This window comes from Pezoporus wallicus, unplaced genomic scaffold (genome assembly GCF_028554395.1).
Source record: "Pezoporus wallicus isolate ANWC-B61680 ecotype Strahan unplaced genomic scaffold, APGP_CSIRO_Pwel_v1 contig_6966, whole genome shotgun sequence".
Taxonomy (NCBI): domain Eukaryota; kingdom Metazoa; phylum Chordata; class Aves; order Psittaciformes; family Psittacidae; genus Pezoporus; species Pezoporus wallicus.
In genome coordinates this window covers 5022584-5049534 of record NW_026639746.1, presented here as the reverse complement: position 1 = coordinate 5049534, position 26951 = coordinate 5022584, and the positions used below count along the sequence as shown (strand labels likewise).

General features: G+C 38.7%; 1 protein-coding gene across 1 annotated transcript in view; it reads left to right on the top strand.

The window, feature by feature from the left end:
- Positions 1 to 22850, top strand: part of PTPRZ1 (protein tyrosine phosphatase receptor type Z1) — a 66271-nt gene extending 43421 nt beyond the window's left edge. The window contains exons 13-29 of the mRNA XM_057415799.1: positions 1397 to 1482; positions 3758 to 3778; positions 3958 to 4054; positions 4819 to 4901; positions 5648 to 5782; positions 7070 to 7204; positions 8214 to 8377; positions 9085 to 9168; positions 10767 to 10902; positions 11893 to 12039; positions 14132 to 14225; positions 14543 to 14616; positions 15644 to 15772; positions 18779 to 18925; positions 19217 to 19359; positions 19997 to 20132; positions 21830 to 22850. Of these exons, the coding sequence (XP_057271782.1) occupies positions 1397 to 1482; positions 3758 to 3778; positions 3958 to 4054; positions 4819 to 4901; positions 5648 to 5782; positions 7070 to 7204; positions 8214 to 8377; positions 9085 to 9168; positions 10767 to 10902; positions 11893 to 12039; positions 14132 to 14225; positions 14543 to 14616; positions 15644 to 15772; positions 18779 to 18925; positions 19217 to 19359; positions 19997 to 20132; positions 21830 to 21970 (1952 nt within the window). The 3' untranslated portion in view covers positions 21971 to 22850. The remainder of the gene's footprint in view (positions 1 to 1396; positions 1483 to 3757; positions 3779 to 3957; positions 4055 to 4818; positions 4902 to 5647; positions 5783 to 7069; positions 7205 to 8213; positions 8378 to 9084; positions 9169 to 10766; positions 10903 to 11892; positions 12040 to 14131; positions 14226 to 14542; positions 14617 to 15643; positions 15773 to 18778; positions 18926 to 19216; positions 19360 to 19996; positions 20133 to 21829) is intronic.
- The last annotated feature ends 4101 nt before the right edge of the window (positions 22851 to 26951 follow it).

The following is a 26951-nucleotide window of genomic DNA, read 5'->3' as shown; positions in this document are numbered from 1 at the left end:
TGTGAAGATAGTGTTACACATTTGTTCAGCTTCTCTTAGGCTTCACTAGATAAATTCACTTTTTGTATTCAGATCCATTCATGTAAGTGGATGACCAGATGGATCTCAATACAAATCAACAAATTCTTTGTAACTGAAAGCTAAAATTATTAGGTGGCCTAAATGCTGAACATCTGTTGATGTAAATAACAGGTCCTTATTCAATTTTTTTGATGTTTCTTTCTCATATGAAACAGCAATGAAATTACAAATTATGAAATAAACATATTTTTAATCCATGAAAGACTTTAAAAAAAAAAAAAAAACACCAAAATTATTCTTCATAACCAAAACTAGCTGAAATAATGTCATCTTTTAACAGGTAATTAACAGAACAGATGACTCTGTTTACATAGCATATTTGCAGGAAAGGGAAGATTGAAAGTCCCAAAGGTTTTTGATGTGATCCCTAATGAATGTTCTACACAAGAGTGTTTTTCTGTGTTTGTATAAAGTAAAAAGGAGACGTCCTGAAATATAAGCATCAGATGGAAGATTTGGATGCGGTAACACAACTCAGAAGTGGCTTGAATCACATTCATTGGTTAAGAATGTAGATATTGTCTTTATGGAAATCCAGAAAGTCTAAAACTTAACTTTTTAACTCAAAACTTGAATTATAAAGCCTGATGTGAAAATTTGCAGTCAGTACTCCCAGGATCAAACATAGCATTTATTAATAGATAATCATAGAATTATTGGGAGAATGGGAGAAAAATTCCTACTGGAAGTCCTCACTAACACAGTAGAAGATGAAAATTAGTTGTGGTTTGCTTTGGATCCCAATGCAAACATGCAACACATCAGTTAAAATTATACTACTGGCATAATGCTGCATTATTTTAATAGGCTTGAGACTATGCAGCTAGTCCATGTACTGTATCAGAGTCCTGGGGCAACACTAACCAGCCGAAAGCACCGAGACAACTCTGCCTGATCATTCTTTCTTTACCAGTATTTATTTAGAGCCCTGGTCCTACCCTCTCCCTTTGAATACCTTGCAGCAAACTATTAATGCTCCGATTTCCCTTGACTTCAGAGGGAGTTATGAATGCTCAGCAAGCTCAGCATCTTGCAGAATCAGGGCCTTACTTTTGGAGTCTTAGAGACAGAGCAAGGCATTTTCTTTATCTTCTCTTTGAATAGTCATTAAGAAATGTGTAAGTGTTAGACAATGATTTTAGGAATGTCAATGGTGTTAAAGAGTGGTTTTATTTTTGTGGGAATTGTATATCCAAAGTTCATGCCAAAATTTTTATTTCAGGATGTTGTGTGGATTGCCTACATATAAACTTCTTCATGTCACTGGCTTTTTATTTTTTCATAAATATATTTTTTGTCTTTTCCCACCCCTAAGATGATGTTGGAGCAATTCCAATAAAGCATTTTCCAAAACATGTTGCAGATTTACATGCAAGTAATGGTTTTTCTGAAGAATTTGAGGTATGGTTCTATGATGTCATCTTTCTTCTTAGCACATACAGATAATGTTAAATTTAAATGGCTGGATACAGAGAACTGGGTGTTACATTCTGACCTGGGGACTAATTTCATAAATATGAGTACTGTGAGCCCAGTGAGGACTTGTTTTTTATAATGACTAGGGAGATTTATAAAAGCTGACAGGACTGGGATGCAAATGGGAATGTTTATCCCTGTGATAAAATAGTAAAGTACTGTATGAATAACCTGTGAAAAGATAATGCAATCTGTATGGTTTATCAGATACAGTCATAGATCTAAAGGTTTTCCAACACTAATGCCAATTGAATTTTGCAGAAGCTACCCACATTTGCTTGTTCTATTTACAGAGGGAAAAAAAAAAGGAATAATAATAAGTTCTTATGGCAAGACTTCTGATTAACAGGGGAGCAAATGTAGTCTTCATATATAGCAGTTTACGGTTCCTTTCTAAAGTATATGGTTCATAAGAGGTATTTCAAAATTCTGAAGCGTGCTCTCATCATTTAATATTACTATCACTGTATGTAACTAATGAGCTTCATTGTTTTTCACATTCATATGCATTGCAAGCAATTTAAAGCTAGGTATGTTGTAACTAAAGGTCACATAAAATAAACATTATAACTCCCTGTAATAAACATTATAAACTGTAATTGAAAATGTATTATTAGAATTTGTGACAAGTGATTTCTAACAAGATCAGTCATTTGGGATGGAAACAAGTTTTTAAGTCATCTCTATTAAACTATGATTGTAACATTCCTGCTGCAAAAACAATACTGAAAACAAAAAAATTCCTATCTGCTGGTTTTGCTTTTGCTTCCTCAGCCAATGTATTACCATCTAATGGACCAAAAATTCCGTGTCATTTGCCCAGCCTTCTTCATCAGCGTTTCTTATCCAATTCATTTAACATTAAGAATATCCACTTGATTGTGGGACCAAACTTGTAAATACTTGTGAATGTCCAGGACATGTTGTGCATGTGCATACACACTGGCAGGACTGGGCTCCAGCTAGACTGGCTCTTCACAAGAGCAGATGTTAAAAGACTGTGTGTAAATACAATGGTAACGAGCTTCTTTCATCATAAGTGAGAACAGCAGTACAAAAATCAAATTGTTCATCCTAAATTGTTTTTTTTTTTTAACTGAAATTGTTCCTTTCCTAAATTACAGCAGTGATCCAAAGACCAAATATACTGCCTCTCACTGACCTACGCTTACACCAACTGAAATATTTCAAGCTTAGCTGTTTCAGAAATCTCAGTGTCCTCATCATTTCTTGGAGATCCTTTTCAGCTTTACAGACTGTCCCAGAATTAGTGTCCTGGTCTTTTCTCTACTGATAAAGAACTTCTTAGAAGATACAGAAAAATTGAAATAGAGTCACTGTCTTTACAGAGTCAGCATACATTTGGAGAGTACAGGGGTGTTTCAGGTTTCTTATTTGTATTATTATAAAATAACTCATATTTTAAAGCTAATTTTCAGACTGGAATCCACTTTTCTCATATATATGTATATTTAAATAGCTGAAGGTGATTAATGTTAAAATAAATCTTTAAAAAGTGTTGGGAAACATTATTACAGTACTTTTAACAATGACAACGTATTTCCTACTTAACAATGTGGGCCTTGAGTTTCCTGTCAGTTAAATAAACCAATAACAGAAAATCAATTATTTTGTGAGTCTCACAGACTTTGTGCCTGTCTTTTCAAGCCTATCTCTCTCTTTATAAAAGCACTGGGTTCACTGAGAAACTGCTGTCAGACTGAGGGTTGTAATGCTGTCCTTCACTAGAGTACCATAGGGCTGGCTGAGCAGCAGCTGTCCTGTTCCAGAGATGGTTTTACAGTTGAATGCGAAGAGAGCAACAGCACTCTCCGGAGAAACTAATGCAGTTATAAGGACCAGTAACAAATCCAATGAACAATAAAATAGATAGATAGATAATCTGGCTAAAAGTCAGTGATGTTGCTCAGATGTCTAAGCTTTCACCAGCCTAAGGTCTAACATTAAAGCTAAAGATAGGAAACCAGATGCCACTATTTTAACAGGAAAATTGTCTCTTGTTCCCTTTAAGAGTTACATCAGAATGTTAAGCTTTGTTGTTATTATGGAGATATATATTGCATGACCATAACTGTTTTCCATATAGTAGTTGTAATTTATATAAACACTTTTATCCATCTGTTCTGTGCTGTGGAATTTGATTTTTTTTTTACTTTTCTTGCATTCATTCCCTCATTAGACACTGAAAGAGTTTTATCAGGTAAGGAATTATTTCACTGCATTTTTTTTTTTTTTTAGCAATGAAATAGTTGTAAAATTTCATAGATAATTGGGTATAAGGTTGTGGTTCTTTTTGTGCTGACTTACTGTATTTTAAGACAGTTTATGTATCTTAATGCTCATTAAAGCATGACATACATTTTATTCTTTTTATTTCAGGAAATCCAGAGCTGTACTGTAGATCTAGGTATTACATCAGACAGCTCTAATCACCCAGACAACAAGAATAAGAATCGATACATAAACATTGTTGCTTGTAAGTAAATGGTTCACTTGGTATTTTAAAGAAATAAACAGTATACACTGAAAGCTCTAGCTACTGTTCAGAAAAAAAAGCCTGGGGAGAATTAGCATGAGATTTCACATCTCTCCAAGTTAGTGCCTCTGCTGTTCTGCTGCTTTGATGAGCATGTGTTAGCAAGACGTATTGGTGTTTTCTGTGATGACCCAAACAGATTTCGTTATAATGCCATTATAAAGCCAAAGAAGCTGTGGGTTTTGTTGCCAAAATTAATACATCTTTGAGCTGGAATAATGATGGCTTATCTTGTCTAGGAGCTTTCACAATTCCTGGATATATTTACTGTCAAATATAACTGTAAATGTAACTATAAATGTACTGATTTTATGTAGTGTTGTGCCTTGCCGTAATGTAAAAGTTCAGCTTCATTAACCAGATCATATTTTCCCATAGCATCACGCTTCTTTGCTATCCCAGATATTTCTTCTCTGAAGCACATCTATTCAGTTTTGTTGTTCTCTCTTTGAAGATATTGTCTCTGGGCACTTGATCATTTTGGTGAATCTTTTGAATCCTTGGATTCATTAGTTTGTCTTTCTGCAAACTTGACTGTTGAATCTGATTCATACCTATGCACAGGATGTTTGTGCATGTAATCCTCAATGTCTGAGTCTTATGTATTGTAAAAATCCATTCCAGTATTTTTAAAAAGATATGTTATAGAAAGAATATAACTCTTGCAGAAAACTATGCTCATTTTCTCTCTTGTTTTACTCCAGATGATCACACTAGGGTTAAATTAACACAGCTTGCAGAAAAGGATGGAAAACTGACTGATTACATTAATGCCAACTATGTTGATGTAAGTGCCTTTTTCTGTCTGCCAGCTTATTCATCTGTAGACTTTTCTGTAAAAACTGATGCATGGCCGTGAACAAACTTAATAAAAAAAGAAGTATCACAATTTTACAGATTTTATTAAAAAAAAAAACCACAAAGCTTTAATGATCTATGTTAAGCCTACAGTGTTAAAGCACAGGTAAAAGTCCCATTCTTTCTTGAATGTATCTTGATCTTGTAGCAGCTGCAGCTTAGTGAAAAGTTTTGTGAAAAAAAACTGTTCTGTAAGATGTGAGTCATTTCAGAAGCATTTTGCATCTGAATGTTCTTTTATATATACTTGGTAAATGGTTAATTCTTCTGCCTGAGATAATCTCATGAGAAGAAGATGCTATTTGGCTGCAAGCCTCACTGTCCTAACATTTATTCAGTTTTCATTACCAAGCAAATTACATGTGAATGATTTTGTTTCATTTTTTTAACCCCCTATCATAACAGATGTCTCTTAATCACTATCATGTCAACATTCTGGCAAAACACAGGCAGTTGAATATATATCCTATTTGTTGGAATGATAAACATTGACATAACAGTTGCATTCATATGTCATATGGGTTTCTGCAATTTGGATAGTTATAAGTTCAAAAGTACTTAAAAGCTTTTGAGATTGTTTAAAAATAGATACATAAAAAGTCACATACTTCTCCCAACCTCCCTTTGCTCATGGACTGTGATTTGACAAGTGTCATTTGTTGTATTTCCATTCAGGGTTACAACAAGCCAAAAGCCTACATTGCAGCTCAAGGGCCACTAAAATCGACAGCAGAAGATTTCTGGAGAATGATATGGGAACATAACATAGAAGTTATTGTGATGATAACTAATCTTGTTGAGAAAGGAAGGGTATGAGTACCTTTGTCTATTACTATTTCTCTGATATTGATAGATCTACCTCTAGCTGACTCCTTTCTCTCTTTTAAAAATCCAGTTTAGGCATTTACTGAGCAAAAACCACACTCTCTAGTAGTTCCTTGTGCTACAATATAAAAGTATAAAGGTGAGGATTTGTAGTATGAACTAAAGAAAATATTTAAACTCAACTGTCAACAAGTCTTGAAAATACCATATTCTAGCTAAAAAAAAAAAAAGTCTTATGCTGAAAAAAGACTTCTTGTATGTATTTAGGAGTGGCCAGACTGTGGACCTTGTGCCACATTCTGCTAACAATCTGCTCTTGTATCATTCTTTTTCTCAGAGGTGCCTTAGAGCTTGGAAAGGAGAAGGCTGTAGTTTAGGTGATATTTTCTGGATATTCACTGGCTGCTCCCTGTTAACATCCCATAGGACCCACAGTTCTTTTCCTACTACATGACTAGATGACTAGATACACCTTTGTGCAGTGAGACAAAATGAGGTCAAACCCCGTCACAGGATGTGTGTTTCTCCAGTTATGTGATGGGAGTATACATGTACCTTCGAGTCACATAAGGATACATTGCATCACATTTGCCACACATTGGCAGCAATGCCTAAAATGCATGTAAGTTTTGTCATATGACCTACTCAGCATCTATTGGTGATACAGAGACAGCAAATGCAGACAAGGGCCACACTGGGAGTACCACTTCATTTATAATACCATGCTATAGAAACATACTCTTGTAGTATTCTGAGAGAAGGTTATACTTCTACACAACCAAAAGACTAGACATCAAACTCTCTGTATGCTGGCACACACAAACTCACTCTTACCCTTGCTGAGAAGATAAAAGTATCCTCTGCCCATGCTATGAGCCAACCAAACCCCACATACAACCCCGCTGATTTGAATATATTCTGATTTTTCCTATAGATTATCTGAGGGTTTTGTTTAGATTTCAGGGTGCCTGTAGAATGGCAAGTTCCACTATACTAGAGCCCTTTAACTCTGATAGTATGATTTAAGCCTCTCTTTTTTAGTGTATTCCAAATAAAGAACATCTTTGCACAGCCATCGATCCTTAAAGCACAACATAAATGCACGTTATTTGTTCCCTTGTACTGAAGATCATGGCTTACAAACTGAGTATATTGAGAGTCCCTATATGTTTGTGTGTTTGACTGTGCTTTGAAATTTGAACATTTCAGCTTGCTAGTTTGACATTTTATTTCCTTTGTCTTTTTCTCTGTTTTTCATTTGCTTTCTAACAGAGAAAATGTGACCAGTACTGGCCTGCTGAAGGTAGTGAAGAATATGGGAACTTCTTGGTAACTCAAAAGAGTGTTCATGTACTTGCCTATTACACTGTGAGGAATTTTACTCTCAGAAACACGAAGATCAAAAAGGTTTGTAGCATCCTGTAGGCAAAAGGGAGTGTCACTCGGAATACTTTTTAAGGCAGTTGGCAGCTCTTTTATGTTGTATACGTAAAGCTGAATTCTGTAGGTCTCAACCAGCCAAGATGCTTGTCAATTTGACCAGATCAACAAACTGAGAAGTCTCTGGCCTGTGATACTGGTGCAGTGTAGGACCATCAGGGTAAATCAGTGATCACATTGGAGAGCTGATGTGGCCTTTGCCTGCCTGGTGAGCAGAAGGGTACATTTTCAGAAAGAGAGCAACTAGCAGAAAATGTAGTGTGAATTAAATTATCCATCTCATATCCATTTTCCTTTTCAAGGACAGGTGGATCCACACCTTGTTTTATTATAATCAGAACCAGCATGCTTTCAGCTCAGCAGTGTGACACTGGCTGCTTTGAGGGGAATACTGAAAGTTTCATTTATTTCAGCCTCCTAAACGTAAGACATGTAGTCTCTCAGCCTCCCTGTACAATTATTGCATAATGTACAGCACTTACTGTCAAGTAGTTCATTCTGCCTATTTTAGAAACCAGTCTTTGAACAAGATGACCTGCTCTCTGAAGGTATCCCTGCATCTGAGCTGTCACTGAGGGAGGGAACTTAGAAAAGCAGTCTGCACAAGCCTGCTTCCCTTGTAGGTCACTGAAGCTGGGTGAGATGATTTCTGTCCACCTAGCACAGGAGCAGATTGGCAGAAATAGCAGGAGACTCTCAAGAGCAGCTGTAATTTGTAGGCCCTCTAGTGTTCTTAACCTTTCTCTATGGCTTTCTAAGGGACAGTGCCAGGTCATTTTTCCATTCTGTGGGCAAGCTGATGTGACAGAAGGCACTGGTCCTTCCTCTTCTCTTTGAAAGGTGGAATTTTCAGCTAGGTGGCATGATACTAACTAAATTAGGACATGACTAATTCAGGAACTAATGGGTATGGAAATATTGCCAAGTTATGAGGAGATGTGGTCTGCTTACATATGGAATTATTTTCCTCCTGCAGGGTTCCCAGAAAGGGAGGTCTAGTGGACGTATAGTAACTCAATACCATTATACTCAGTGGCCTGACATGGGTGTCCCAGAATACACGCTGCCCGTTCTCACCTTCGTGCGGAAGGCATCGCATGCCAAGCGCCACGCTGTCGGGCCTGTTGTGGTTCATTGCAGGTGTGGTTTTTACTGCTATAAGGTTCACTCTGCTTTTGTTTTGCAGAAAAAAGAATTTTTCCATGGTGGGTTAAGCAAAATTTCACTCTCACATTTAACAGTTCCTGACGGAATAAGATTAATTCCTTAGCTGATATTTCTATCCTTGGTAAGGCCAACTAATCAACTGTCTGTGCTATTTCTATATATCTCCATAAACAAGATGCTGCTGCTCTGCACTATGTTCTTTTTTCTTTTTTTTTTTTTAAATGCTTTTGTTTTTACCTTTTTGCACATTTCTATACTACCCTCTTGACTGCTGTGAGCTTACCAGATGCAGATATAGCAGTAATTGTTTAATTTCTGTAAGTGAGTTAGGATGTTTTTGGCTCATGCTTTCTTTGGTGCAGGGATACTCTGTAATCCTAAGAGGAGCTCTGTCCACAAAAGAAGACTTACTCTATTCCTGGCTGAACTTCAACTCTGCTGTTTTTAACATTACTCTACGCTCTAGCAGTGATTTGCAATGGAGGAGCATTCTGGGGAACGGTTTGAGGTCTGCATGTGCCGCAGTGTGCAGGCAGGTGTTCTGTCAGTGCTCACTAAAACTGGGCAGCTCAGGGAAAATTGGTTAAAAAGGGCTTGTAGGGCCTGGAATGACTCCACAATGCCCGTGAAGGACCGGGTTATTCTAAAATATATAAGCAGGTTCTGGTTTTCCACTGTAGTACCTCACCTTTGATGGAACATTTGGAAAGAGAACCTCCTCATGAATTCTGTCCTTCTGGAGCTGACTCTGAGGAAGCCAACAGGTAAAGTCGTCTCACAAATGCTGCAAATGAAGATATTTTATTTCTGGGATGATCTAATCTGATTGAAATCTGGTTTTAGCTTGGAAAGTGAAAATTCCACATTTTGGTTGTTCTGCTGCTATCTACATCCTGCCTGTTCTTGGGAAGTTCAAACTAAGAGTTTCCCCAAAATGCCAAGTCTGAGATCTATGTCAGTGAGTTGACAGATCAGCAATACATTATAAGTCAATTCAATTCAGTTCTTAAAAAGTGAACAGTGGTAAGTTGTGTGGCTTCAGTCAGACCTATATATAGATACAGCTCATCTCTGTCTATGTAGGCAGTTTTATCCAGCTTTTAGTTCACCTGTCCCCATGTACTATGGAATCTCAAAGGAGTTATCTCATGTTAGAAGTGCAACTTTCACTTGTCTTTACAGGCTATATGGAGGACACAGATGATAAACTTCATGAAACATTTTTTAGCTATTTTTATGCTTTGGTACTTTTCACATTCAGTCTTTCATAACAAGTACAGATGGTATCTGGTAATCTTCATCCTTTTTTGCATCTAATAGAGTGTTAATAACATGGACCTTTCAGTTTTATATCACATTTATTTAGACAGTTTATTACTGCAATCTGAGCTCACATTACCCATGCTTTTTGCCACCTCTGTGGTATGGGTCTTCTCTGTGGAAGAAATTAGATGACCTATTTAGCATGTACAGCCTGAGCTTGGATCTGCCTGTAAGGGACCATACAGACCCAGCACTGTGTTGCTGTCAAGTTACATGTACCAATACACATATGTTTCGTCATAACTTAGAGGGAAATTACAACTGACTAATTCCTATATATATCTAGATAAGAAATGACTTCTTGACCTTGCAGTCCCTACCCAGATATTTTATGAAAGAAAAAGTTGCATTTTAATTTTACAGTACAACCATTTTAATGCTAAATGAGTCAGAGTTCATAACAGGAGTGAGCTGATTAACCCTTGCTTATGCATCATTTTAAGAAGGGTTTCAACCATACCTTGCCATGCCAGCTGTGTCTAAAGAGCACTAAGCTTTTTCTTTCATGGGTGCACCTTCAGCAGCTCTGCCACTTCCTGAGCTTTTCCTCAGTCTGGAGTCTTTGAAATCTCCTACATCTGTAGTGGGAGTCATAATGCAACTTTCCCTTTAAAGTGATGTGTGTTCCAGCATAGAGCAGCATGAGCATATTAACTGTGCCCAGATGCTGCTGGCATATGCCACCCTTTCTAGATATATTTGACAAAGTATCCTAAAGAATATCAGAAGCCTGGAAATTGCAGACCTGCAGGAAACCCCTTAGTTTCAATTATTCAATTGATTTTGATTATTTCAATTGGTACTTTAAAAATCATTTGAGAAAATTATCTTAGATCTGTTCTTGCACAGAAAAAGTTGAGTTTTCAAGATTTTTCTTCATTACCATTCTTGAAGTTTTAGCACAGTATATCACACAATAAAATGATTTGTAGAGGAAAATCTTGCTTACGCACCAGTTTGTTGAAAAAGCTGTGTAAATGAAACAGTTATATTCATGATTGTTTTACTTCAGGCTCAAGACTGTTTTTTTGTTTTGTAGTGCTGGTGTTGGAAGGACAGGCACATACATAGTGTTAGACAGCATGCTGCAGCAAATTCAGCAGGAAGGGACAGTCAACATATTTGGATTCTTAAAACACATACGTACCCAAAGGAACTACTTGGTGCAGACTGAGGTAAGAATGAAATACATATAGCAAGAGACTATTACAGACGATTTCTGTTTGCAGGGGGAGAGATGATACAGTCCTCTTTTTGGCATCACCAGACAGACTGGCAACCAGTCAGCAGACTGGACTTTCCCTTTTGCTTCCCTCGTGTTTATAGAGGCATTCTTCTAGGCTCGCTTAGAGCAGTGCACTAGAAATTACCAGTCTATGGACTCTTCTCTGTTTATTTAGGAGAACTTGGTAAAGAAAAAGTCTGTTTAAGTTATGCTTCCCACAGCAGCACTTTCTTGGCAGGGAGTACCTTTTTGTCATAGACTCTTTTAAGGAAGCACCATCATTAGGTGTTCAGATCTTCACTGAACCTGATCAAACAGTTGATATTAGGCAATAAAAAGTAGAGAAAAAAAACTGTTTCAGACAGAAGATTATAGCTGCTTTAAACTGAAGATTGTATAGAGAATAGTGAAAGACCATAAGAAAACAATAAGGGCAACAGCCGGGAATTTGAAAATCTATTTCAGGTTTCAAAGACAGATGGTTAAATTCCCCAGTGCCTTTCAGTAGATAAAAAGGTAATCAACAGCAGCATGGGCACTTGCTCCAAAGGATATGAGAGAGAAAATGGAGGATAGCAGTAGGAAGTGGGAGTGGTCACTATTGCAAGAAAGGCAGGAGAATCACGTAACAAGCTGGCTTGAAACTTGACTCAAGGCTATGCTCGCGTTTTTAACTCTCTTCTCTGAATATGAGATACCACAGGTGGTGGGGATTTAGTATCATATCATATATACATTGCATGTGTAGTTCAAATGTGCTTGTAAATGTGTACTGCCACTGCAGAGGGGCAGCCTTCACTGTAGAGGATCACTTCTGAGAAAACTCAGAACATCACGCTGCGAAGAGGTACTGACAGCATCAGAAGTGGCAGCTCAGCCAGAGGTGTCCAGAGGAACCCGAAAATAATTAGAGCTCAGATGTTTGTTATAATTTTCCTAGGAGCAGTACATCTTCATTCACGATGCATTGGTTGAAGCGATACTCAGTAAAGAAACTGAAGTCCTTGAGACTCACATTCATGCCTATGTTAATGCCCTCTTAATACCTGGACCAACAGGAAAGACCAGGCTGGAGAAACAATTCAAGGTGAGCTCTCCCAGATAGCAATGTGAAAAGCTTTAGGCTTTCAAGCTTGAATGACTTAGAAATGTAGGTCCCTCAACACAACTTTTATGACCTTTCTTTATCTAAAATTCAACTGCTGAGCCTAAATTCAGAGCAATTTAACAAATGCATGCAGTCAGTTGGGACAAAGTAATTATTTGCATATTCTTAAAGAAGGAATTAAAAAAAAAAAAGCATGAAAAATAGGCCTGTATGTAGATTTTGAAAAACCTAGCTACATCTTTGCGCAAAGATCCCAAAGGTGAAACAAAAGTCTGGAAAGTTGTCAGAAACAAAAGTCTGGAAAGTTGTCATTCTGGCAAAAAATGTCATGAACTATATTGATCAATCAATATATTCCCCTCAGCATACAGCTCTGGTTTGAAGAGAGACTTCACCTCAGCAGACAATACGTGAACACTCTGGCAACCCAGAAAAAGAGCAGACTCGGGAACAGCCCAGAGTCTATGAGAGACTTGTGGGGAGAATGAGAAGTCTGGCTCGCTCCCTGGGTCCTTTATAGAGGAAACACAGAAAATCCTACCTTTTCAGATGAATTTGAATCCAGAGAAGCAAAACACACTTAAATGTTTTCCAGATTATATGGTAAAACAAACTTTAGTCTCCGTAATTTTACAGGAAATTAATTATTAGAACCTTTCTCTCTAAGGATTTCGGTTCTAAGGAGGATAGCGTGGGACAACGTGTACCCTTTCTACAATAATCTATTTGATCATTAGTAAAGAACTTAAGCAGATAAGTCTGTAGATAATATCAGTACATAATGAGGCTACGAACAATATTACTATTTTCTGATGTATTTTGGCCACGCACACATAATAACTCGTATTTCTTCAAGATAATGAACAGTACAGAGTAACAGAAGAGGAACAACAGACTGAAGGATTTCATACTTTCCTGCCATTGTGGCTTGAATGATCCAATCGTGTTGCAGTACTTTTTCCTAGGGAAAAGGAGAGCCTCTTATGTCAGCTGTGATGTGCTTTGGGAAATAAGCATCCCACCCTTCCTATACAGATGAAAGAATAAAACACAGACACAAATAGAGTTTGTAAATATATGTAAGCATAAAGTGTGCAGTGCAAATTGCAGGAGCCATTTAGCTCCAATTTCAAGAGCTTAAATGTTATCAGAAAGGAATATGTCTCATTTAATCTCATTTTCCTTTGCAAGCTAAAATTATTAGAATAATAAAAAAATGTGGAGTCTTGTTTTACTGAAGAACTGGTTTAGATGAAACAAAATTCTGGTCTCACTCATTTTTATGGAACTTCCCTGTTTTGCTGTCTGTTTTTCCAGCGCAGGCAGCTTCTGAAAGCTACACATGCCCAGCCCAAAACATCACAGAGAAGTCTCTCAAATTATTTTGAGCATTCTGATTAATTCAGTTTATTTTACTAGCAAGCAAAATAAAAAAAAAAAAAAGCCTAGGAAAAGCATGCTTTCCAAGCCTACTTCATGCCTAAGCAGTATGTATATAGCATTTTGGTGTATATATGTATTCATTCTCATACTCTTGTCTATTTGAATTGTATTAGTTGAAACATGTAAGTCAGTAAGACATTCCCCACATCCTATTTTCCTCTTACAGGTTTGGAGAGAAAATTGGGAAGCTCATAACTGAGATTTGAGATATCTAGAGGTGCCTCACACAACGAGTTAATACTACATTCACAGCAATGCAGATTTTTCTGCACAGACATTTACCGTTCTCCAAGACAATCTGAAGTTACACAAATAGCTATGCAGGCAAAATGGAAATGACACCAGGGTGGCAACAAGCACTGAGGGGCTGGTTATGGAAAACATAAAGCAGGATTTCCTTCAAAGACATACATATCAATCTAGGGCTCAAAAATCATTTGAACTGATAAAACAGTGAAGAAAAAAATATTCTTATGATTTGCTAAGTAGTTTAGCCAGATAGCTACATACGTAAAGCTTAGAGACAGCCAACCTGCAATACATGCACCCTTTAAATCCAGCTAATGAAGGAGTGGGTTTTTGTACAGTTACCTGATGGGGTTTTTTTTGTTTAACTTCATTGTTTCAGTTACTGAGCCAGTCTAACACACAGCAGTGTGATTATTCAACTGCACTCAAACAGTGCAACCGAGAAAAGAACCGAACTTCATCCATCATTCCTGGTAAGCTTGTTCAAATCAGCTTCTCTTTGCATGGCAAAATATTTATGAACCATGATGTGTATGTGTCAAGACTTTAATCTTTCCTCAGCAAGAACTGAAAACAACTGCATTGGTGCACAGCAGTGTTCTGTAAAGTACTTTTAATGAATAAGTTATTTAATTACTGCACATAGGAAAACAAAATACATGGCTGAATAACACTTTATCCTGATTGATGGAGCTTAGTGTTATCATTATTATGAGACAGGTGAGATAATTGTTGTAATATCTGAGTCATAACAACATCCATACTAGATCATGACTTTTGTTTCTTACAGTGGAAAGATCTAGAGTGGGTATCTCATCACTGTCTGGTGAAGGGACAGACTACATCAATGCTTCTTATATTATGGTAAGTCAGTTAACTGTATTGGTGAAAACATTGTCCCATTGTATAGCTGTTTTCAGAGCTGCCACATGTCTAAGTTTGGGTAGCACAGTCCTGATTTTGAAAGCTCCTTTCTTTCATTATTCGCTCTGCCTGAATGAGTTACTCCCCCAGGAATTATTATTACTGTTTTTACTGGTTTTAAGCTTGGTTAAATGCATTACACTTCAATGATCTGTAGAACCAGAAATCCTGTCATAGTTTTAAAAGCAGATAAAGCTGAATGCCAACTCTGGAAGAATCTTCAGAGGTGAAATGAAAGTGTTAATTAACAAATTAGTTCTTAATGGCTATGCTGTGGCTTGCCTTCGGACCTGATCATCTCACAGAGTTTTTGCAACTGGCACAGCCCAAGGCAGCATAGCTCATCAGCTTTCCATTATCTTTTTGTTCCCTGGGTTTTCTTCAACACTTTTCCCCTTCATTAGCTGAGAGGGAGGAATAAGTGCTTCCTGGACATTCAGGAAAGAAATGGGAAAACTCCCTGCTGTGCTTTGCATGCATGATCTTTCATCAGGTGCATTAGTGCAAAGGAATTCTCTATCAACTTCTTTCCTGGTAAGAAGTTGATCTGGGACATCTGCACAAATTAAGAGACCCCCCTGGGAGCTTTGCAGATCTTTCAAGTATTTTTTAATTTGTTTCAGGTTTCCAACTTCTCTGGAGCTGTGGCTCATGTAGAACAATTATCATGTGTGTATGAGCTGTGTTCTCATTCCGAGTTTGCTGCTCAAATCTCCACTGATTTGTCTTTTTTTTTTAAATCAACTTTCTTTGAGTTTTAAAAAATATTTTGGTGTGATTTAATTTATTCTTTTCATCTGGAAAACACTGCATTGGAAGTTTTATATTCTTCTGATATTTGCAGGAAGTCAAAGGAGGCATGATGCTGTAATTTATTTTATAGGCTTCTGGCTCTGTCCACTAGAAATCTCCTTTCAATGTTAATAGTTGGGCATCAGTTCTGAGTCTGTTGATGTTCGTTTTGCAGGGTTATTATCAAAGTAATGAATTCATTATTACCCAGCATCCCTTACTACACACTATCAAGGATTTCTGGAGAATGATATGGGACCATAATGCCCAGCTAATAGTCATGCTTCCTGACAGCCAGAATATGGTAAGTTTTGTGGCTGATTGATTGTTATCATTTTACGTATGAATGTTATTAGTGTTGCCATTTTGAAATGCGCAGAACAAGAGGCAATACCTTGGATTTAAAAAAGAAAGAAAAAATTATACATTAATTATATTGCACTGAGTATAAAATCTCCAAATCATCTACTGGAAATCTGGTGATCCTTGTCTGGGCAGATCTGGCACAAGAAAGTATTGAATCATTCCTGTATAATTTATAAAAAGAGTCAAACAGCAGAAGTGTCTGTTGTGCAAGTTTGGTTTTCACTGAGTTCTACTTTTACTTCAGTTGTAATATGTCTTCTTCAGCCTTTACTAGGTAAGGGGAGAAATATGAGGTTGTTTCTTACACAACAGTGGCTGATGGGACCTGGGCAGGGCCGGGAGCAATGTCAAAAAACTGTCTGGATGGCAGAGCCCAAGGAGAGGTGGTGAATGGAGTTAAATCCAGTTGGTGCCAGTCACAAGAGGTGTTCCCCAGGGCTCAGTACTGGGGCCAATTCTTTAATATCTTTATCAATGATCTGGACAGGTGGATTGAGTGCACACTAGTGAGTTTGCAGACGACACCAAGCTGGTAGAAGTGTTGATCTGCTGGAGGGTAGGAAGGCTCTGCAGGGGGATCTGGACAGGCTGGATCAGTGGGCCAAGGCTAGTTGTATGAGATTCAACAAGGCAAAGTGCTAGGTCCCGCACCTGGGTCACAACAACCCCATGCAATGCTACAGGCTTGGGGAAGAGCAGCTGGAAAGGTGCTTGGTGGAGAAGAACCTAGACGTGTTGGCCGACAGCAGCTGAACATGAGCCAGCTTGTGCCCAGGAAGCCAAAAAGCCAACAGCATCTTGGCTTGTATCAGGTGTAGTGTGGCCAGCAGGGCCAGGGCAGTGATCATCCCCCTGTACTCAGCACTGGTGAGGCTGCACCTTGAATCCTGTGTTCAGTTCTGGGCCCCTCACTACAAGAAGGATACTGAGGTGCTGGAGCATGTTCAGAGATGATCAGTGAAGCTGGTGAAGTGTCTGGAGCACAAGTCCTGTGAGTCCTTCCCCTCTACTCTGCCCTGGTGAGACCGCATCTGGAATACTGTGTCCAGTTCTGGGCCCCTCAGTTCAAGAAGGACAGGGACCTGCTGGAGATAGTCCAGCGCAGGGCAACGGAGATGATTAAGGGAGTGGAGCATCTCCCTTATGAGGAAAGACTGAGGGAGCTGGGTCTCTATAGTTTGGAGAAGAGGAGACTGAGGGGTGACCTTATAAGTGTCTATAAATATATAAACGGGGAGTGTCACAAGGATGGAGCCAGGCTCTACTCAGTGGCAAACAATGATAGGACAAGGGGTAATGGGTACAAACTGGAACACAAGAGGTTCCACTTAAACTTGAGAAGAAACTTCTTCTCAGTGAGGGTGACGGAACACTGGAACAGGCTGCCCAGGGAGGTTGTGGAGTCTCCTTCTCTGGAGACATTCAAAACTCACCTGGACACATTCCTGTGTAACCTTATCTAGGTGTTCCTGCTCCGGCAGGGGGATTGGACTAGATGATCTTTTGAGGTCCCTTCCAATCTCTAGCATACTGTGATACTGTGAGAAGTGTCTGAGGGAACTGGGGATGTTTAGCCTGGAGAAAAAGATGCTCAGGGAAGACCCTATCACTCTCCACAACTGCCTAAAAGGAGGTTGTAGCGAGATGAGTGTCAGTCTCTTCTCCAGAATAACAAGCGAAGACAAGAGGAAACAGCCTCAAGCTGTGCCAGGAGAGGTTTAGATTGGATATTAGAAAAATGTATTCACCAAAAGGGTTGTCAGGCTGCCCAGGGAAGTGATTGAGTCACCATTTCTGGAGGTGTTTAAAGACATGTAGATATGGCACTTAGGAACATGATTTACCGGTGAATTTGCCAGTGCTAGGTTAATGGTTGGACTTGATGATCTTAAAGGTCTTTTCCAACCTAAATGATTCTATGATTCTCTTGCTCACCTCCTAAAGTTGCAAACAAATATTTAACTGGGTTTTATCTGACTCTAAACAGCAAAGGAAACACATTTTCATCCTGCATGTGTAATTTAAATACAAATTAGTATGTTTTGCAGTTACTAGAAATGCAGGAATATCTTGAGAGCTTTTAGATTGGTACTTAGAGCAATCTTGAGGTGTGAAAGGACATGTTTGGTAATGAGTTTGGAGGAAAGCCATGTGTTGGAGAATCTTTCATGATTGGAAAAACATGTACAACTAAGACATATTTTTAAGTTAGCCCTTGTGATAAGGGAGGTTGTTTTGCCAGGAGGCAAATAAGAAAGGCACTCAGACCATGTAAAGAATCATTTAAAATGCTACTTATTAGAGCTAACACTATAAAGGAGAGGTAAACTTACATCACATCAGATAGATGAGGGGAACTCCAAGCTGTGAATTGAATAGGTCTCTTAGCAGGGTACATCGTACCATGCAGCTGTCATCCATGGAAGGGTTACCCCCATTTTGGTCATTCAAGCTATTAGAGGATTTTCATAAAAGAAAATGACTCTGTTTATCATTTCTGCTGTCAAACAGGCAGGTTGTTCTCTTGAGTGCTTCTTACTGCACTTTTAGATAATCTCAAGGCCATGCAAGTGGTGTACTCATCAGTACAGTGGGAGCTGCCGACGGGCTCCCACATTACAAACCACAAGCTGGGTTTATCCTGTGACTGTGGGCTGTGGGCAGCACAACACAGCCTGAAGGCCAGGCTGGACATGCGGCACGGCACAGCACATGTAGGTTATGTGAGTCGCTATCTCCATACAATACAATGGTCTCCTGGTCAGCATCACTACAGAGGTGTCTGAAAACCTGTGATGCCTGTAATCCCACTCAAATTCTTGTCAATTTAAATCTAGCTGACTGCACTGATTACTTATTATTTGTTCTGTTGGATGAAGTTTGATTTTAAGAGCTCAACATTACTTACTTTTTTCTTGTTTGTTTCTTTTTTCTTTTCCTGGAGGCTGAAGATGAATTTGTATACTGGCCAAACAAAGATGAACCTATAAACTGTGAGACCTTCAAAGTTACGATGATTGCTGAAGAACACAAGTGTTTGTCTAATGAGGAGAAGCTCATAATCCAAGACTTTATTTTAGAAGCTACACAGGTAACACAGTCATAAACACGTAACTCAGGACTTGATTTGTTAAAGGTAATGCCTACATTTTGTTACATTTTTCAATGTATGTGAGTGATAAAATTCCATACCTTTGAAACACCCAGGGAGAAACCTCTATAGGTAATGTGGGTGTGGTGACAAGGGGACTAGGTAGTCTGACCTCCACAGCAGTGGAATTCTGTATGTGTAAGCTGGATCTGGACTGAAATGGGATGAAAGATAAGAATAAAGACAGTCAATCTTTTACCAAATTGATTTATGCTTTTTTCACCCTTTTAGGATGACTATGTACTTGAAGTGAGGCATTTTCAGTGTCCAAAATGGCCAAATCCTGATAGTCCTATTAGTAAAACATTTGAACTGATCAGCATCATCAAAGAGGAAACTTCCAACCGTGATGGACCCATGATTGTACATGATGAGTAAGAACTGCAGCTTTCAGTTTCTTCTGATGCTTTTTTGCCTGTAGAGCTATCCTTTCATCTCATTTAGAGTGAAGGCCACTGAAACAAGGCACAAAGTCTGCTCCTAACAGCAGTGCTGCTGCTTCTGTTTCAGCAGCTTTAGTAAGAGAAGCATTTTTATTTTATCACACTTCAGTGTTCCCTTTTCAATTCTATCATTTTGATACTCTGGGTGATTGTCAAGTAGGGCACTGGAGAGGAAGAAGATCAATCAGATCTTCATTGTTTCTTACTGAAAGAAGCTAGACTACTCAGATGAGGTACCTCACTCTTCTCCAGCTGTTTAATAATGGCCAAAAGTAATGAAATACTGAAGGACCTGAGGCCTTCAGGATTTGTTTAGTAGAGGATTGTACGGAAATAACTCTAAGACTGGCTTTTAAAGACTCTTCAGAAGTTGTAGCCAGGTGCTGCAAAGGTTGTGTTCAGGCACTGCTTAGCAGGCCTCTTTCAGAAAGTGTAATGATCAAATGACAGAAATTAATCTTACCAGTTTACCCTGGATTTTGTGTGATCTCCAGCTGCACAAACTTGATCCAGTTTCCAGAGACTCATTTTTTGTGTGCGTTTTGTTTGTGTTTCTAACTTTACAAAGGCACGGAGGGGTGACAGCAGGCACTTTCTGTGCATTAACAACGCTGATGCATCAACTGGAAAATGAAAATTCAGTGGATGTTTACCAGGTAGCGAAGATGATCAATTTGATGAGGCCTGGAGTCTTTACAGACATTGTAAGTAATAAGTAAAATGAGTGCATACTCTTTTTCCTATATGCGGTATTATTAGCATGCTTAAATCTTCAGGAAACATTACTGAAACACTGGCATCTTCATTTCTTCATGAACTAATCAAAACTGTCTTCCAGAGGTGCTGTATTGAACTTGCTGCTCATTCCCAACCAAAGTGTTTCCTGTGAAGTGGTCATCAAGTGGTTATCAAGTGGTCATATACAAAATGTGCAGAGCTGCCACCGACATCATAAGATCTGCACTATGTCATATAAATAAAGGTTTTATTCAGCAGGAATAAATCCCTACTCCAAATAGACCCTGACATAGTTACCCTAGTTTTGCATTTCAGGGTGGACTTTGATATTTCATGATCCAGTGAACAGTCACTTGACACCGTTGTCACTGTGCTTACAGAAAGAAAAAATAAACCAGCCAAAGCAAACAACCTGAAAAGTGCAATGAATGAGACTTTCTCACTAAGTCAGTGTCCTACAAATGAAAATTTCTTCACAGAAATGAAAAACTACAAACCCTGCCCCTTTTGTCATCCCACTACAAATCTGATGGCTGTAGAGCTACAGTGAGCATGACATTTCAAGAGTGAGCATGACATTTTAAGAGTGAAACTAGGGTTAGAGTTATCACATTTCTGACAAAAAAAAAAAGGCAATGACAGCAAAAGCAGGACATGACAGGGATTGACAGATGTGTCCGCCCCTTTCCCTGCCCTGCTAGACCAGACTGAGGAGCCTGGTGGACAATGGAGTGAAAATGGAAACCCTTCCCACCCCAGCAGCTCGATCAGGACCTTCACTGCTCTTGCCCCAGCAATTACCTAGGCACTGTATCTCAGGTTTCCAGTTTCCCATCTGCTACTGCAGATTTTAGATTTGTTGTTCTTCCTACCCTATATCTCTTAGTCCAGCTTTATAGTCCAAAACCCATTCTAGTTAGTCTGCTGTACTGTTTCTCACTCCTTCCATCATGGAAATTCTTTATCCTCATGTGTCCATCAATGAACAGAAAATACTCCCCTGCCCTTTCAGAGCATCCCCTGTTACCTGGTGCAGCACAGCCTTTGCTCTCCCTGCACAGAGCCTACTGCTCTTTCCCCCTTCCCAGCACGCACTGCAGGCCAGCTAACCTTTGGTGCTCCCCATTTCCCACTGAACCCAGCTAGGCAATGGCTTCAGTGAATCTTCCCACAAAGTCTCATCTCTCTTCTACCTCCTTTTCCTGGCAGGATCTTCAAAAACATAAACACTAACTGCAAGTACCAAAAATAAAAAAGAGAAAAATTCTGCCTGGATAGAATTCAGAGGGCAAAAATGAGATCATATTCAAGGTGGGGGGAAAGCCCACAGACATGCAGTAGCCCTAATCCTGACCCTGTTCAGTTAAAGGGAACTTTGCAGTTGACTTTAACAAGGATCAGATTCAATGCAGAATATTCCTTTTAAAGCTTGGTTTCCTCCCTTACCTGTACTGTGTTCCTTAATGTGCTTTGCATTATGTACAGGGGGAGACATTAGTCAGAAAATTAATAAAGCTGCTAAGTAACACAGTGAATTGTGAAGCACAGTCCATTAACAGCTTGACACATCAGCTGTTAATTAATTTTGAGGAACAGTGTTAGGAGATAATCTAGTGTCATTATCTCTGACAAGACACTGACTATATCCTCTTCTCTTCCCCAGGAACAGTACCAGTTTCTGTACAAAGCTATTCTCAGCCTTGTCAGCACAAGGCAAGAAGAAAACCCTTCAGCATCTATGGACAGTAATGGCTCAGCTTTACCTGACGGAAATGCAGCTGAAAGTTTAGAATCTTTAGTTTAATTAACACATCAAATTAAACACACATACCTGTGTCACACCAGGTGCAACTGGAGTTTACCATTGTTATTTTCAGTTTTATACCTGGGGGGGGAGGGCTCTGTCCAGTCACTATATCTATAACCAGATCCCAACCGTTGCTCAGTCATTTCTGTTACCTATGACTTTACTGTGGAACTTTTATCATTAACAATGTGTGCCTTTTCTTGGAAGATTTCTTGTAATATGTTGTTACGTCTGGACTAACTTAATTGACTTTTACAGTGTTTCTAAGAATTGAATTGTGGTATGTTTTTTCAGTATTAGTTTTTGATTTATCTGGCTTTACTTTGAACTTAAAATTATCATATTTATAGATGTTAGGGATTCCCAACTACAAACATGTCATGGGTTTAGTATTTGATTGATTTGCTGTATTTATAACAATTTACATTTGCTAGAAATATAACTTTTAATATAGTAGAATGTAAATAAAATACTGTTCTCCATAACATTCAACATTTTAAGACTTCAATTAGAGATTTAGAATAGTAATCTGATACTTACTGTAAATACTGCTACTTCTGTAGTGATCCACGGACCAAATTTATATTTATAATTGTAGATTTTTATATTTTACTACAGAGTCAGTTTTCTAGTTCTGTGTAATTGCCTTGTTAAAATGCTGTAGTCCAGTATGTTTTTATTTTAACAAAGTCTTCTGATATATAATTGTGCATCTTAAGCAACTAATCTTCATAAAGCTGCATGTGATTTTAACTTTTTGTGGGAAATAGAAATCATTCGTTTTGAAACGAGAAGTTTTTATGAGAATAACACCTGTACTTGGCATTGTTAAATTGTTTTTACCTATGGCATTACAAAAATAAATATAAATATTCCAGTCTGTGCTTAGCAGTCTTCCATACACAGTAAGGAGTCGTCACTGTCACCTAGGAGAGATTTTACTTACAAGAGCAAGGACTCAAGGCTGACCTGCAGACACCTGCTGTTCCCATGGACTCTGTGAGTTCAGAAGATGCTTTTGGAAAACTCTTTTGTTATTTAATCTCTCCTCTGCTTCCACCCCTAGCCATGGTGTTCACGTTAGCTCTTATTTTAGCTTTTCCTTGCACATCTCCTGTCTGGTCCCACAAGGTTAATGGGATGTCCCAGGCCTCCAAATTGCTTTAATTGTCCCCTCACGAGACTTCTCCATGCTGCCTTTGCTTCAGATCCTCCATTTAGGTGCTGAGCTCTTTGCTGCCTCCTTCGGCAAAGCAAAAGACAAACTTTGGGAAGCAATTAAGCAGGTAATCTCTGCAAGAGCAAAAGCAGAATGTTTCAACTTGGTTGCTCAATTGTTTTCTTTAACCTTCTGAACTGGAGAGAAAAGATGCTGATTGTACTGAATGTTGCATCACTGAGGAGGGTAGGAGCCTGGTGCAGAATAGAGCTTTGTTTTAACACAGCCCTGGAGTAACTGTTTTCTCACTTTTCAGTTGCTATGTAGAAATACTGATAGAAGAGATTATACTGCTCTGGACGAGAACACCACAGAAACTAATGGACAATATCTTAGATAAAAACTAAGGGTAGGGGAAGAGAAGACCTGAAGCAGGCTTGGAGATTTTAATCAACTGATTCCTAAGGCAAGGGTGTATGAAAAATCATGTCAGCAGATAGATCTAGAACCCTTCAGCAGTGTAGAACTGAGGATAAGTGGAACTGAGACAAAGCCAAAACAAATTTGGGGTTAGAGGAATCTAAACAGTAGAAACTTCAAAAAGTCCTCATAATGTTGATACATTATGAATGGCAGGAATGACAGAATAGCTAGAAAGTTCAGCAGAACTTTTCCTGCTCTATTATTCTTTAAGCAAAAATAATCATATGGACAAAACAATTAAAACAATGTAATGTATAGTTAGTTTTGTAAAGCTTATTAACATGTAAATGTGCTTGAATTCTCTTTTCCACTTGACCACTCCCCTTCATAACCCCAGCAGTGCAGTCCCAGAGGTTATGAAGTGGTTGAATCCATTGGACTTGAGGCCCTGGGGCTTCCCCTTCCCTGTTCACCAGTGCCGAATGCAGGGCAATTCTCCTGTCTCAGCCCACTTCCAGAAGGGGACTGAGGTACAGCTAAGTGCAAGTGAACTTACATTGTATCCCTAGCTAAGTTAAATGCCTTTGAAGAATAGGACCTAGAGTTTTTTTTGTAATGTATTTGTGTTGGTTTGGGGGCAGCAGGAGTTACAAATGTACAGAACAGGCTCATTTTCCCGAATGACACGTTTCTGTAGGACTGTTGAATCACACATACATATTCTTCACAGCTTTCAGGCACCAAGCTGGTGTGTACAAAGGTGTGTAATAGTTTGTCTTTGAGGAAGGGTATATCTTCTTTTTCTAGGTGGCCTGGGGCTTCTTCACCCCCTCCTGTAAGCACTTGGGTTGGCCAACACCCTCCATTTGCACACTGAGGCTAGCAAACAAAGCGACAATATGTAATTCCCCCTTCTCCTTCCAAAACCACAGAAACAATTTTTCCTTTCCTAATCTCTAGGGGTGCCTTATGCAACAGGTTAATTGTGATCTTATGGCCATTTCAAACCATATCCCATAATCTTCTTAGTATAGACTTCTGCTCTTCAGTACATAGCAAGAGAAACTCATGCTCATGTGCTACTTCTGCCTTTTCTTTAAGAAAACTGGCTTTTAGCCTCAGATAATTTCATGCTTTTTTTATTGATATCTTTTATTAATGTATTTGGAGTTTCATAGAGTTCTATACACAAAGTCTTTTTTAGGCCAGTTAATTCTATGATGTTTTCCAAGCCTCTGTGGACCAAAAGCAAAAAGATCCTCCTTCCTAAAATCCCATCTTGATATAACTGTTCCTTTCAACCTAAATGTTTTGCAGACATTTTAAAATGATAATCCAAGGAATCAGCTGTCATTCAAGGTTTCTTCCAGAGATGTTTGTAATCACAGTCATCATCTTGTCAGCATGCTAAGTTATTTAAAACATAAGTGCTTAGGATAATCTCTTTACTCACACATATTGGTTCTGATCTAGAAAAAAATAAGAATCATAAAAAAAATCTTCTATAATCTTCAACCATGATGGATTACAGATTTTAATAAATGCGTGTCAGTTCCTGTCGCAGACAAAAGCCATATTCTAATTAATTTTTTTTCTTGTAATCCAAACTACAGACTCAGAGGACACATAGCCTGCCTTTTCAAACTGGGTCAAGTGTGGAAAAGATGTTATGTATCTCCTGCAAGAAGTGGGATATTAATAAACAACATCAGTTTAAGATTACTATGTATTTTTACAAATCATGTGTGCCAAGAAAAACTTGGTGAGATTCCTGCTAAGAAATCATAGGTGAGTAGAGTTAAAAAAAGAAAAGTAATCTACTAACATCACCAACTTGTCAGTGATTGTGGTGTTGAGGTTTAACACCTATGGAAAGCTTTACAAAAGTCATCAATAAATGATGAACAACAGTCATATGAACTCACAGCAATCAGTACAACAGGATACTACTTAAAGATCTTAGTACAGACTTTGGAAATCCATTGACCAAACTAGTTAGCAACATTCCATCACAATGTTTTACCTGCACAGTTTGTCATGATATCCTGAGATAATTCGGGCTGAAATGGGCAAGTGAGACACCAAGATTTCATCTCTTCCAGGGGCACAGGGAGATATGATTATAAAATCATAGAATGGCTTGGGTTGGGAGGGACCTTAAAGATCACCTAGTTCCAGCCCTCCTGCCACAGGCAGGGATACCTTCCACCAGACCAGGTTGCTCAAAGCCCATCCAGCTTGGCCTTGAACAATTCGAGGGATGGGGCAGCCACAGCTTCTCTGGGCAACCTGTGCCAGTGTCCCACAGTGAAGAATTTTTTCTTAACACCTAATGTAAATCTCCCGTGAGTTTAAAGCCATTCCCCCTTGTCCTGTCACTACATGCCCTTGTAAAAAGTCCCTCTCCAGCTTTCTTGTAAGCTCCTTTACATACTGGAAGGCTAACTTCTCTTCTGCAGGCTGAACAAGCCCAAGTCTCTCATCCTGTCTTCATAAGAGAGGTGCTCCAGCTCCCTAAGCAGCCCCGTGGCCTCTGGACTTTGGATTCTAACAGGTCTATGACCTTCTTATGTTGGGGACCCCATCTACTGTTCTGTAGCTTTCTGATTCTGTAGCTATCCTTGTGCCCAAGCACAGAACATGTGCTAAAAAGCCCACATCTCAAGATTATAGCTGAAGAGGATGTCTAGATAGAGATACATGTATATAAACATATAGATGAGTAGTCAATGTGGGTGCTTAAAACAAGCCTTGAAGGGTCTTCTCTGGTGATTCTAGTGAGAAGTATGAAAGGCATTTCATGCACACAGAGAAGTCCATTTGTAGACACCTTTTTCAATATAACCATCTACGTAAAATTCCAAACCCCATTCATATACATCTCATTAGACTGTAAAGATGACATGACAATAAAACAGAGGATTTCGGATTTATTTTTCAAGCAATCTGTAAGATACAATTTTCTTTCAATAATATGCAAAGATAGCTGAGAAATTTCATACAAGAAGCTGAGCAATAAATTCATTTAAATCTAAACTTAGAAAACAAAAGCAGCACTGCACTGGGAAACAAGAACACATTCCAGTATAAAACGTTTCAAAAATAGCAGTGTCTTTTTGAAGAAAGCACTCTGTAGTGGTTCTCCTTTTAGTGCTCCAAAGACATTACATACTTGTAAAGCATTCTAATTTTCTTTGCATACTGCATTTCCCAGGCAGAAAAGCAAGCAAGGTAGATGCATATATAGAGTCACAACACCATGGTTGTGCATTTTGGCGACAAAGGAGGGAACAGAAAAGTCTTCAGTGAATTCCTCGTCTCACCAAGCACTGAACTGGAAGGTACCAACAGATACAAGTCTATTTTTAACCCTTAGTTGTAGGCTTTTTAACCCTT